This window comes from Pan paniscus, chromosome 9 (assembly GCF_029289425.2).
Source record: "Pan paniscus chromosome 9, NHGRI_mPanPan1-v2.0_pri, whole genome shotgun sequence".
NCBI lineage: Eukaryota > Metazoa > Chordata > Mammalia > Primates > Hominidae > Pan > Pan paniscus.
The window spans coordinates 96,670,508-96,684,942 of record NC_073258.2 but is presented as its reverse complement, the minus strand read 5'-3'; the positions used below and the strand labels follow the sequence as shown (position 1 = coordinate 96,684,942).

At 36.1% G+C, this 14,435-nt stretch overlaps 2 protein-coding genes across 19 annotated transcripts in view; one reads left to right on the top strand and one right to left on the bottom strand.

The window, feature by feature from the left end:
* Positions 1-4,898, top strand: part of MTMR2 (myotubularin related protein 2) — a 93,797-nt gene extending 88,899 nt beyond the window's left edge. For both annotated transcript variants that reach the window (XM_003828404.5, XM_063608238.1), the window contains 3 exons: positions 797-910; positions 2,679-2,855; positions 3,551-4,898. In XM_003828404.5, the coding sequence (XP_003828452.3) occupies positions 797-910; positions 2,679-2,855; positions 3,551-3,712 (453 nt within the window). In that variant the 3' untranslated portion in view covers positions 3,713-4,898. The remainder of the gene's footprint in view (positions 1-796; positions 911-2,678; positions 2,856-3,550) is intronic.
* The window catches only part of CEP57 (centrosomal protein 57), a 161,570-nt gene that overhangs the window by 111,892 nt on the left and 35,243 nt on the right, over positions 1-14,435 (bottom strand). For 8 of the 17 annotated variants that reach the window (XR_008620256.2, XR_010113379.1, XR_008620253.2 and 5 more), the window contains 4 exons: positions 10,989-11,230; positions 9,680-9,824; positions 7,740-7,981; positions 6,198-6,338 (listed from right to left, as the gene is read on the bottom strand). Coding sequence is in view for 9 of the 17 variants with exons in the window: in XM_063608239.1 (XP_063464309.1) it covers positions 7,751-7,981; positions 9,680-9,824; positions 10,989-11,230 (618 nt within the window). In the remaining 8 variants the exon portion in view is untranslated. The other 9 variants (XM_063608240.1, XM_008953806.7, XM_003828408.6 and 6 more) reach the window with 2 other exon arrangements.

The window sequence follows — 14,435 nt, the reverse complement described above, 5'->3', positions numbered from 1 at the left end:
TCTTATCACGTACAGCCCTATAATTGGTAGAATCTTACATAGACGCTTCCAAATAATTCTGAAATATTAGATAGGATGGATTAAACGAAACCTTCTAACTTTCAGGGGTTTGTAATTTTTCATTTGATTAGTCCCCTAAAATTGTGTTGTGTAAAACTAAGACATCCAGTCAAGCCCCTGGCTTGGGTTAGAGAGTGAATTTTCTTTTTGTTAGATGCTGCCAAAATAGTGGCTTACAAGGGACTCTGGTTTGATGGGATGGATGTTCCCTGAAAAGTTTACGTCGGTGCAAAAGTAATTGCCATTTCAATGGCAAAAGCCGCAATTACTTTTGCACCATCTAAATATTTAATAGGTTGGTTGACTTGTAAATTATCTGCCTTAGATGTTTACTTTTGTGTATTGCTGACATTTTCTGGAGACATTATTGGCATTTTGTGTGTAATCCTTAAAAAAGAAAAACAACTATGTTCTTGAAAATTTAAAGAATCTTAATGTTGTTTGTGGTCATTTTTGGCAGAGAATGCCTAGAGTTGCCAGAATTGCCTAAGTCAAAATTCAGCCTGCAAATTTAGGGTTAGCAGATATAGCAGATACAGAAACATCATGATCAGAAAAGTGATTACACGATTTTTGAAAAGAAAACCATACGAATAATGCCATAATGGCTTGGAATAATGTAGATTTGAATGTTTAACTTCATTTTAAATACTACCTCAAAAGGATCTACCCATGACAGGGATGAATATGCTTGAAGAATGTCTTAATTTATGTGTTTGTGATGTTTGATTTGCAGTTTCCTACCGCATTTGAATTCAATGAATATTTTCTCATTACCATTTTGGACCACCTATACAGCTGCTTATTCGGAACATTCCTCTGTAATAGTGAACAACAGAGAGGAAAAGAGGTAAAATATGAAACATGACCTTCCCCATACTATCTCTACTGTATACTTTTCCCTAAAAGAATGTACTCTGTGACAGATTTCAACTGAAGTCATTCTTTTGGGTCATACTTAATCTTACATGCTATAATATTGAGTGCTTCCTTCCATATATCTGGACCTGATATATTCTGAAGTATCTTTGTCACAAGGCTGAAGGTGCTAGCTAGCTGTCTGCTGAGTTCATGAGTGGGAAGTGGTTTCTGCTAAAGAGAACTGAAGTAAGTGAAATCTAAGGAGCACCAGTGTACCAATTTTTCTATGTAGAATGGAAATCCTTTACAGCAGGTGCAGAAAAATTTAATTAGCAGAAAATGTATATTCAAGTGAATAGGCAGCTCAAATTCCCAAGTATATCCTACTTATTGAGACATTTTAGGTTAAGTTTTTGAGTTTTTTAAGTTGTAAAGTAATACCATAAAAAAATTCAAATACTGAAAAGATAGTATGTAGAAAGTTAAAGTTTTTCGTTATCCCTTTTCCCCAAAGGTATCACTGTTAAGTGGGGTTGGTATTAAGAAGAAATGGTGTAAGGATTACATTTCAAGTTTTACTTCTTTATCGAAACTTGTCTATCCTATGTATCAACATCTTAATCATCTTGATTGGTATCTCCCTCTGCATCAACTTTTATTCTAAAAAATGTGGTTACAAAGTATTTATGTTTTATTTTATAAAGCACAGTAGGAATAAGTACTTGCACTGAAGCCCAGTTGCTGGGTTCAAATCTTGGATCTATCACTTACTGTAACAGTTCGCTTGGGGAAGTTAATGGCTGCTTTTGTAAAATTATGAAGATTTTTAAATAAGCGATACAAAATACCACAAGAACTGCTATGTAGTATTTCCTAGACTTCCTTAAAGGCAGGTATTAAATTTTTAAATTCACCTTATGTCTTCAGTGTCTAGCATGCAGTAAATATTTCTATGCATAGCAGGCACTCAACAACTTAAGGAATGTTCATTAGAAATAGCATAGCTAAGTTTCAAAGATAGTTTTATTTTTTGAGAGCCTTGGGTAGGAATCATTGATTATTTTAAAAAAAACTTTTTAAATTGATAATAATATGCATACCATGAAATTCACTTTGATAGTGTATAGTTGACTGGTTTTTAGTATATCTGAGTTGTACAGCCATCACATTTTCATTTCAGAACATTTCATCACCTCAGAAAACCTGTGAATAGTCATTCCCCATTCACCCCTGCCAAATACTAACGTTTTTGTCTCTAGATTTGCCTCTTCTGGACATTTCATATAAATGGAATCATTTAATATGTAAACCTTGTGTCTAGCTCCTTTCCTTTAATATGCTTTCAAAGTTCATACATTTTATATCATTTCTTTTTATGGCTGAATAATATTCCATTGTGTGGATATATTTTACTTATCCATTCGTCAGTTGATGGACTTTTAGGTTGTTCCCACTTCTTGGCTGTTAATGAATAATGCTGCTTTGAACATCTATAAAAAAGTTTTTGTACAGACATGTCTTCTGTTTGCTGGATATGTACAAGAGTGGAATTGTTGGGTCATACGGTATCTCTTTGAGGAACTGCATACTGTTTTCCAGTACCCTCTGATCTTAATATAAGTTGGTTTATCACTGAAGTCTCCAAGTCCACTTCCTCTAAAGAGATTTTAATGACAACAAAGTACTTCTTCACAAATTTCATCTAAAGTGTAAATGGCTTATGTGGGAGAATCTTTACCTATTTTTCCTGCCTACAGAATCTTCCTAAAAGGACTGTGTCACTGTGGTCTTACATAAACAGCCAGCTGGAAGACTTCACTAATCCTCTCTATGGGAGCTATTCCAATCATGTCCTTTATCCAGTAGCCAGCATGCGCCACCTAGAGCTCTGGGTGGGATATTACATAAGGTGGAATCCACGGATGAAACCACAGGTATGTGCCTTACAATATACAATGGGAGTTTTCATTCATGCAGTGCAACTTTGTCTCCTTAAAAGCAGCTGGAAAGATTATCTGTGCATATTTAAAACTTTACCCCTTACCCATTGATAGTTAAAATTGTATAGTAGAAAAATACTACACTGGGGCAGGGTAATCAGTGTACCTGGTTCTTAGGACTGCTTGTATGACATTGGACAAATCACTGCTCTCTTTTCTTGCATCTTCCCTCCTCTGTCTGGATAACCTCTAGGGGGGTCTTGTTTTAATAAGCTGAAGAAAGTAGCTTTAGGAAAGTTAAAAGCTGAACAAAATCCTGGTCTACTGTGAATATGTTTATGGAATATTAACTACTTAAACTGTTTAAGACTAAAAACCTATAAATAATAGGGAATCTTCTGACTACTGTCTTTTAATTGTCTTGTTAATTATTTGTTGTATTTGGAAAAGTACCAGTTTCAGGAGCACCTACACAGCAGGTTATTCTTTGGAAATACTCAGGGGCACTGGGAAAGCCAGTGAAAAGATTAGTGGTGTCCACAGTCCCTGTATTTGATTTCACTAATGGGTTGGAAAGGTGCCATTGGTTCCAACAGCTGAAAAAACATACACTGCAACATTTAGGGAATGATTTGACCTGGCTTTGGTCAGGATTGCCTAGTTGAATATTTTATGTTTTGCTCTTGCAGGAACCTATTCACAACAGATACAAAGAACTTCTTGCTAAACGAGCAGAGCTTCAGAAAAAAGTAGAGGAACTACAGAGAGAGATTTCTAACCGATCAACCTCATCCTCAGAGAGAGCCAGCTCTCCTGCACAGTGTGTCACTCCTGTCCAAACTGTTGTATAAAGGACTGTAAGATCAGGGGCATCATTGCTATACACTCTTGATTACACTGGCAGCTCTATGAGTAGAAAGTCTTCGGAATTTAGAACCCATCTATGAGAGAAAGTTCAGTCACTTTATTTATTTTAAATCTCTCTAGGATGAGTTTAGAACTGTAGCAGTGCAGGTGGCTTAAGTGAAGTAACTCCATATGTAATTACATGATTATGATACTAATCTTTTAAGTATCCAAAGAATATTAAAATACTTCAATCCTGGATTCACAGTGGGAACAAGTTTCTATTAAAAGGCAAATGCTGTTACAAATTTTTGGCATCTGGTAATATTAAAACCATTTTAGAAATACACTCTGTGCTCACTGTGCAGAGGAACATCAGTTTTCAAACCAACACTGAAATTCTGTGGCATCACATATATTGGGCCTTGATGTCATGACAGATCAAAATCATTTGATATCCCTTTCTCCATTCTAGGTTTTTCTTTTTTGCAGTAACTGATTTACCTTGATCACTTTTCAACTTCCATATTCTTCATATAGTAAAAGGCAAAGTGTTGAAGACACTACGGTGTGGTAGTAGTTGAAAATTATTGCCGTCATTAATTACATACTTAAGACATATTAGCAAGTTGATCCAAAATGGGAGGCTTTATAGATGTGCTTGGGGGAAAATGAAGGGGAGAAAGTAGCCATACAGGAGTTCAAAGAATTCCATGCCCTTCAGACTAGCCCAATTACCAGAAACATCATGAAAGATATTTTAAAAACTAATTATTTACTACAGTGTATTTCACTTGTCTTGTGTGTCTGAACACACAGAAGCTAATTAGCAAGTTTTTAAGAAGTATTTAAAGATCTTACTAGGATTGACATTTTTTCTGAAGTCTGTATAAATAGCTTATAGTGAGAAGTACTGTGCTCAAATTTTACTTTTCCTTTGCAAATTCTGTAATTTCACTCAACGATTAAGTCTACCAAAGAACACACTGCATGTAAAAGATGTATTACAATCTCAAAGCCAGTAAAAGAAATCTTGCTTCACTGTTCACCTGCTACAAGTAAGAGTTTGGTGCTGGTAGAAACATTTGACTCTGATGTCTATTTTATTCTACATAAGAGCCATATGTAATGTACTGTAACAAAGGAGCTTCTTGTCCCCTTGGTCTTTTAATTAAAAGAAATTCCAACTGACTGACTTTTAAACTTTGTTCTTGTCCAAAGTTGCCATTTCTTTTTTTTTCCCCAGAAATATTTGGAAATTATTGGAGGAATATGCACCCCAGATGAAAATGTCCAATTTGTACCCATTTTTCCTTAACCAACACCCAAATCAAACAATTAAAATATACAGTGTTTTTCCACTCACTAATTCACTATACAGAGAGTCTGAACCTTAGCCTCCCTCTTAGTCTTGCAGTGAGGAAGTTTCTATTAGTATATCCAATTTAGCAAAATTGGTACCAAAATGATTTCTTTGGTAATTGTGTGAAATATAAGCTTTTTAACAGGGCATTTAAGTGGCTAGCAAATCAGTAATTAAAAATTAAGCTTTCTACTCCAAGTATTTCACAAACGCATCTGCCATTTTCCTCATTTAAACCTTGGTTATCTTGGCCTGATACCACATAAAAGAATGTAGAATGGCTGAAGAGATCAAGAATTTAAAGCTTCTAGTCTTAACATACTTGCATCCACTTCAAATTCAAATCAAAAGCCAGGGAAATCTAAGTGCAACCCTACCACTTCTCTGCTGAGAACCTTCCAGTGGTTCCCCTCACCTTCTGCAGAAGTCTCCAATATGGAGTACATGCACTTGGGCATTTAATATATACCACTGGTGTGTGTGGGAGGGAGGGAGGAGGAATACTAGCCCTTTTTATATATTTACACAAGCAAAACTTTTAAATATTTGAATTGACAGTTACATGTTTCATAACTTTGTATGTCTATTGGTTGTGCAGGTGTAATTTTTTCCCTTTTTGATTAGGGTTACAAAATTTAGAGACCAGTATGATTAAGTTGAAGCTCCTTAGCCTCCTTCGACCTAGTCTCTGCATACCTCAACTTTTACGTACCAATGCTACTCTGCTGTTCACAATTGCCTCATGTAATCTGCAGATTCCTGCCTCCCCACTTTGGTTCAGTCTGTCTTGTGCACCTGGAACAACTGTTCTCCCTTGTGACTAATTCCTATTTTCTAGAGTTTAGGCATCATCTCTTCCTTTGGGAAGTTATCTGATTCACGACTGCCTTCTCTGACATCCCCACCTTCCTCTGTGCCCCCATAGCACTGTGTATACCGCTACTACCACTGCAATTCACATTATATTGGAATGAACAATTCACATGTCTACCACAAGTCTGTAAACATAACCTTATTTGAAATGAATTGCAATAAAGCTCTGTTACAACGTAAGTGGATGGATGACACATTCCTCTACTGTAAACTTGCAGATAAGAAAATGGAAGCAGTATTTTTTCACTTCTCACCTGACAGTACAAAAAGCTGGAGTAGTTCAGTTTGAATCCTAGCTGAGAAATGGGGTGGGATTTAGCATCATTCAATCACCATTCTCCTAATTAGGACTCAGAGCCACTACAATTCAAATGATGGTTATACAATTTAATGACCTGAAATTCAAACAAGGAGATAACAGGAGTTTTTAATAGTTGAAATGGTGGTTGACACATATATTTATCATGTCACCAGAGCACTGTTTCTCACTTCCCTTGTGTCTATGGGCTCACAATTATTAATTCGATCAAGCTACGAACCTACTCATTAGAAAACTGGACACAGAAGCACAAGTTTACAATTTCAGGAGAGTCACAAATAATACCCCAAAATCTATTTAAGGATCCTAAATTAAAGCCTGTTACTGTAGTATCTTGTATCATGAGGAAATCTAATATTCTTGGGCTCTCTTTCTATGTAAGCATGTGTGGCAACTAAGTACTAGTTTTTTCTCTTCATCAATACATTGATGTCCTCCTATTTAGAAATGCATTTTTTGAGAGCTTGTCACAAAGCCTTTATTAACAGGCTGTTAAGGAAAGTTGCAGTGTTTCCTTTAAAAAGGTGCTTTATTGACTTTAAATTTATAAAAGGTTAACATGTCTTGATCTAGTTGAAATTATGATTTATATCAACATGATAATTATGTGTACAGTTCATATTCCACTCATACTGTACACCAGTAAAAGCAAATATTCAAAGGGTTCTCTAAGTTTCAAGATTAAAAACCATAATGCCTTGACTGAATATCATGATTACAAAACAGGTATTAAGAACTGTGAAGGTATATGCTCACAACATATCCCTTCTCCCATTCTCACTTTATTCCAAAATCTCATTTATTTCACTGACAATTTGTTTATACTTTCAAAAATCCTTTTATAATTTTTATAGATATAACTCAAAATGACTGCTTGGGTCTTTAAAAAATTAACATTAAAAAGCAATACAAGTGCACTTAATACTGATCAAAGTCTGAAATGCCAAAAAGCAAAATAAAAATCCTCTGAAATATATATGTATTTTTAAATATAGAAAAACTCCACCAATAGTAGAAACAAAGTATGTTTAATGGTTGCTTTGGAAAGGGGAAGTGGGCACCTCATGCCAGGGAGATTTAAAAATGAGACTTTTCAAGCAAGCACTGCCTATAGCATAGTCTCATATTTTGAAAATTTAAACCTAATTTTAATTATATATAAAGAACTATTTTAAAAAATCACACCCACAAGTAAAAAACTGGTAATCTGTTTACAAAGTGCAGTGTATCAGTACAGCAAACTCATCTCAACAAAACAAGATTATGTGTGGTTTCTCGGGCTTTAAAACTCCCCTGGTTTCCATTTAAATGCTTTAACATTGAGTCATCCTGCATACATGAAAAGCCTGTGTAATGAAGCCTGGGTCCTTTAACACCTGCTATTAATTAATTCCAACACAAGTGAGTATGAGACCTGGGAAGTAAATTGTCATCATCTGATTGATGAGGTACAGATTATCTGAATAAAATTTCTGACCTGGTTATGAGTCAGTAATCCCAACACAAACTACTGCTTTGTAATGAATTCTGTATGCTTTGCATGTCCTTCAATAACTGAAGATTTTTTCTCCTTTTTTCTCCAGGTCTCAGTTTCATAAAATCTTTCTTATTTGTGGTCCCTGTGATTCCAGAACGGCTGCTGCTGTTTCCTTCTTCATCAAGAGTCTTTTTGGTAGCTTTTAATTCCTTCTTCTGCTTCTCTAACTTCTGTTTCTCCAGCTATACCAAATAACCAAGGCAGGAAGGAAAAGGAGAATTTAATGAAAATATTTTTTTTCTGACAACAAAAAGTACAAGAGTACCTTTTTTTGGTTAACTCTCATGCTAACTGAAACTCAAATAATACATTCTAGGCTTTCTTTTAAAGACTTCAAAATCTACTGCACTAGTCATTTAACACTTAAATATTAATATAAATAAATATATGCTTATATATATATATAAAACAATACACAAACAAGTAGACATGAGTAAACAAATTCGGGTTGTCCTAAATTAAGGCAATATTGCCAAAGTACAGAACAGGGCGAGTGAGAAACAAGGGGAGTTGAAGGAAAGACTCATGAAGGAGGCAAAAAATCAGACACAGAGAAAAGAAGAATGGGAAGGATTTTCACAAATGGGAGAAGAGGAGAAAGACATTCTAGAAACTAGTCTGAGGAGGCAAAGAAGCAATTTCCAGATGGATGAACAGATGTAATTGGTAATGTATTAATACTATGAAAAGAATTTTATTTTTGTTCCATTATTTTTAGAATAATTTTAAATAGGGGAGCTTTATTTTTACTTTAGCCAAACTGATGCTGGCATGTTGGTGTTCCAATAGAATAAGTCTAATTAGTATAAGCAACAAATTAGACCATTACTCCTTACTCCTACAGGAATAATTTGCTTTTATTTCTTTTTCATACATGAACTTTGAAAAAACAGCCGAAGTTTTAGAGTTGAAAAGGCTAGTTTCATCCCAGCTCTGCCATTTCCCAGTAAGCTGGTACTTGGGCAAGTTATTTAATTTCACTGAGGATATATGCATACTTCCCAGAAAATGTGGCTTAGCATCTACCTCATCTATAATATGAGAATATACCCACCTCAGAAGCCTTTTGTGAAAATTAAATGAGAAGATATACTCAGAGCACTTGGCACTGTGTATCATATGGCTACCAGTCAACAGTCAACAAACCTGTTCTGCTCTCTGAACTTCTCAGCTTTCTCCATTTTAGTCAGTGGAATCACCATCCTAACTCCCTCTCCTTCTACATGATACCCAGCAGCAAGTAACCCCAATATTTTTTTTACTTCCAAAACATACCTCAAATCTGTTTACCTCTGCCCAAACCCAACTACTGTCTTGCTGAACACCTCTGATACATCTATAGCTGATCTCTCAGCCTCTCTGCCTTGATCCCATTACCCTACCCCTAGTCACTACAGTAATCTCTTAAATACATGAATCATGTTTCTCTCTGGTTGAAAACCCTTGAGTGTGATGTCACCACTGCATCTGGTAGTACTACATTGTTGGCTGATATAAAATGATTAGCAACATAAATATATTTCACATATTTAATGTATGACTTATTCCTTTGGAAACAGAATTTCGCAGGTGCTTTTGAAAAAACCTTACTTGGATAAACTCCGATTTAAATTCATCAAAGAAGTTAAAGCTTATTCATAAAGAATATTAAATATATTCAGTATTTGAAAGATGTTTCTTAGATGAATATGCTAAGTGACTAAAAGTGTCTTCTTTCTTAATCCACTTACCAATTCTCAATGAACAAATGTCTTCAGTAAAGAAGTATCTCCTGTAGATACTTATCTATGATACACTTAGTGTCATCATTTAATATTTGAATTAAAGTGTTTTTTTTTTTCTTAATCATTAGAAACTTGAGTGAAGGAAAACTGAGTTACCTGGGCTTGGTATTTTCGAACTTTAGTTATTTGGTTGGCTTTTGCTTCCATCCTTCCCACTAATGCCTCCAATTCACACTCCAACTTGTCTTTCAGTTCAACGGTTGGCGACTCCTGGATAAGTTTTGCAAGCTGCTGGTGATCACTATATACAAAGCAGAAGTAGAACATGGTTAAGTTTTCTGTGTTTCATGGTTAGGTCTATTATACCTTACTCATTATGGGTTACTGCTCATGTGTTTAAAAAATGACTCCATTTTTTGAACAGAGCAATAAATTTTTTTTTTTTTTGAGACGGAGTCTTGCTCTGTCGCCCAGGCTGGAGTGCAGTGACATGATCTCGGCTCACAGCAAGCTCCGCCTCCCGGGTTCACGCCATTCTCCTGCCTCAGCCTCCCGAGTAGCTGGGACTACAGGCGCCTGCCACCATGCCTGGCCAATTTTTTGTATTTTTAGTACAGACAGGTTTTCACCCTGTTAGCCAGGATGTGATATGCCCACTTCAGCCTCCCAAAGTGCTGGGATTACAGGTGTGAGCCACCATGCCTAGCCTAGATCAAGAAATTTTTAATTCAAAATATGAATTTAAAAGTTCAAGAAAGGCACTAGAGGGAAATGCAAGAGTTCTTAATGTCAAGGTTAATTCTTTATATTCTTATTTTCCCCAAAAGAGTATTGTATATGTAAAGTCTACAGATGAATCTTGCTCTTCAAACACTCATGTCTTATCAGTTAAGTTTAGCTAAAATGAATGTAATGTCAAGTGCCAGATGATGATGTAGTAAACAACAGACCACATATACAACAGTGGTCCCGTAAGACTTTAGTATCATATTTTTACTGTACCTAGATATGTTTATATACACAAATACTTACCATTGTGTTACAACTGCATATAGTATTTAGTAGTAGAGTAACATGCTGTATAGGTTTGTAGCCTAGGAGCAATAAGCTATAAGCTTAGCACACTCTTATGTTAGCACAAGGAAAAGAAAATCACCTAATGATGTATTTCTCAGAGCACATCTTTGTCATTCAGTGATGCATGACTGTATATCGTAAGTTCTCAAAGAAATAAAACTTAAATATAAACCTTGGTCTTCAAAACATTTAACAGTATTTAAAAAGAGAGAGATTTTACCCTTATTAGTTGTATTTGTTAAAAGTCCCAGTAACTTGGTTGGTATAAGGATTGTGCTCAACCATACTTGCTCAACAAAGGAAAGTAAGATAAATAAAGTCAACAAGTTTTTTAAAAATGAGGTTTTAGAGCTAAACTGAATTTAAAAAAACAAAAACAAAAACTCACAAGCTCATTTGCCCAAATTCATCCTGTAAAGTCTGTAAGACTTCTGACAACTCCTCATTAATACCGTTGGAGGAGGGAGGTGTTACTGACAACTTCTTACTTTTACCACCTCGTGAAGACACTTGCTTTGCCAAAGGAATACTGTTGATGACTCGATCATTGCACAAAGCTTTACTGTGTTGCTTCATTAGATGCAAGACAAGCTGAACATTGGCTACCACGGCATGGCTAGGGCTTGTGGACTAAAGGAAGAAAAATGATGAAAGAAGTAATTGAAGTTATATTCTCTACACCACTTTCTATTCCCTAAGCCTAGGTAAAAAGAACTCTCCACCCCCCAAAGTAGAGTATATAAATCCTAAAATTATTCTGATCATGATGTTCTTCTATTTGAAATCCTTTGATATAAATCCACTAACTATGTTTCAGAATGGAAAATAAGGCCCTACATACACATCATTGAGCTGCAACCTACATTTCCTAGCCTCATGTCCTATCATCCTCCCCTTCTCTCCATTTTGTGAACAAACCATATTTGCAGATGACATTTTTTTGGTGTATTAGCAACATTTATATCATTCTTTAAAACCCAGTTCAAATATATTATTTTTAAAGGCTTCCTTAAAACTGCCAGGTAATCAATCAGTTCATTCTCAGATCACCTATAACACTTTTTACATCTCTCATAGCATTTATCATATTTTAATTGCTTTTACATATCTATTTCACCTATTAAACAGTGTACATCCAGGTGGTAGACACTATTGTTCATTTCTGTATCCTGGAATAATAGGAAGCACTAAATTACATGTCTATCACGTGTGTAAGAAAAACCTGATAGACTTCTCAAAGATATTTTGCTTTTGTTTTAAACACTAAACCAACAATCTCAATGTACTATTCCACTTTATAAATAGATGGCTGGGCTTACTTGGCTCCATAAATATTATTAGAAAGCATATTTAAAATGCAGGTTCCTAGGCAGCACACCAAACTCACTGCAGAGTTAGGGTTTGGAAATTTGTGTTTTCAAGTCCTCCAGTTGATTTTGATTAGCCAGATTTGGAACCACCATGCTAAGCTAAACATATGCTTTCCTTCTAATCTTAGTTTCTATTGTTAGCTAGCAAAGTGAATGCAGCAGTATTATATATCACATCCAAGTGGGAGTTTATTACATCAATGCAAGGCTGGTCCACTATTCATAAATCAATCAATGTAACCACTATTTTGCTCGTAACTTGTAATATATATTTAGCATACTAATTGCCTATAAGTACACTTTCAATATGCAATAATTTAAAAAATTCTTGTTCTGTTATTTTTCTGATTATATTAATATGCACTTGACCCTTGAACAATGGAGGGGTTAGGGGCACCGACCACCCATGTAGTCAAAACTCTGCCATAAAGAAACTTTTTTTTTCCTTCAACTTTTAAGTTCTGGGGTACATGCGCAGGTTTGTTATATAGGTAAATGTGTGTCATGGTGGTTTGCTGCACAGATCAACCCATCACCTACGTATTAACCCCAGCATCCATTAGGTACTCTTCCTGATGCTCTCCCTCCCCGTTGACCAACTCCCCCACCAAACAGGCTCCAGTGTATGTTGTTCCCCACTATGTGTCCATGTGTTCTGATTATTCAGCTCCCACTTATGTAACTGAGAACTATAATAAATTTAGCCCTAAAGTGTAATAGCCTGCTGTTGACTGGAAGCATTTTTGTTTTATGTATTGTAAACAATATTCTAAAAGTAAGAAAAAAATATTAAGAAAATCCTAAGGAAGAGAAAGTATATTTACTATTCATTAACTGGATCACCATACAGGCCTTCATCCCCATTATCTTCACTGTTGAGTAGGCAGAAGGGTAGGGTTGGTCTTGCTGTCTCAGGAGTGGCAGAGGCAGAAGAGGTGGAGGGGGAGGCAGGAGAGGCTAGCACATTCTGTGTAACTTTACAGAAATACACTATAATTTGTCTTGACTTTTCTGCTTTTTCATTTCTCTAAAAATGTTTCTATGAGATACCAATTCTTCCACCATTTGTTTTAGTTTCAGTGATGTATCATAGAAGGGTCGATGTCGTAAAAGTCAAAAGCAGGCTGGGCGCAGTGGCTCAGCCACTGGGATTACAGTGGGATTACAGAATCCCAGCACTTTGGGAGGCTGAGGCGGGTGGATCACCTAAGGTCAGGATTTCGAGACCAGCCTGGCCAACATGGAGAAACCCTGTCTTTACTAAAAAAATACAAAAATTAGCCAGGCATGGTGGCGCGTGCCTGTTGTCCAGGTACTTGGGAGGCTGAGGTGGGAGAATTCCTTGAACCCAGGAGGCAGAGGTTGCAGTGAGCTGAGATCGTGCCACTGCACTCCAGGCTGAGTGACAGAGCGAGACTCCGTCTCAAAAAAAAAAAAAAAAAAAAAAAGTCAAAAGCAGTCTTGAATAATTAGAACCCTTCTGTCAGATTATCTAATGTCAACTTGTTTTCTGACATTACTTCTGTGTTGTCTTCTTCATCTTGTGGCACTGGTTTGAAAGCACTCTTATCCATCCCAGTCATCTTCTGTTAATTCCTCTATCATGGTGTCTACTGACTCTTTAATTTCTCTAAGATTCGTATCTTGAAATCCTTCACCTCCAACCTTTTTTGCCATATCTACAATCTCTTTCATGATTGGCTCTGTCATAAATCCTGTGAAATCATGCATATCACCTGGAGAGTTTTCTCCAACAGGAATTTATCATTTCAGACTTGATGGCTTTCATGACTTTTTCTATAAAAATGATGGCATCATCTTCAACTGTAATCCTTCCAGACCCTCATAATGTTCTCTCTGAAGTTCTCTTCCACAGCATTAAGAACCCTTTTTATAGTGTATGTAATGTGCCTTAGAAGTCCTTATGCTCCCTGATCCAGAGGGTGAATTAGACACACTGTGTTTAGGGACAAGTAGACTACTTCCATGCCTTTGGTGTTGAACTTCGATGCTCCTGGGTAGCTAGGGGCAATGCCTAGTATTAAAAAGACTTTAAAAGGCAGTCTCTTACTGGCAAATTACTTCCTGACTTCAGGGACAAAGGATTGATGGATCAATGTTTTTTCTAAATCCAGTTTAGAAAAAGGGTTCTCAAAGGGTCGTTCTTGTTGTAAACCCAAAGACTGGCAGTTGGGTATATTTCCCCTTGAAGGCTCAGGGATTAGCAGCTTTATAGATAAGGGCAGTCCTGATTGTAAATCGGATTGTGTTTTCACAAAATAGTAGATTTAGCCTGTCTCCTCTTTCCTTAAATCCTGGTGCTGACTTGTCCTCCTTACTTATAAATATCCTTCGTGGCATCATGTTTTTCCAGAATAGGGTACTTCTGTCTGCATTAAAAGCCTGTTCAGGAAGATACCCTTTCTCCTCAATGATTTTCTTAATGGTATCTTGGGATTCATCTG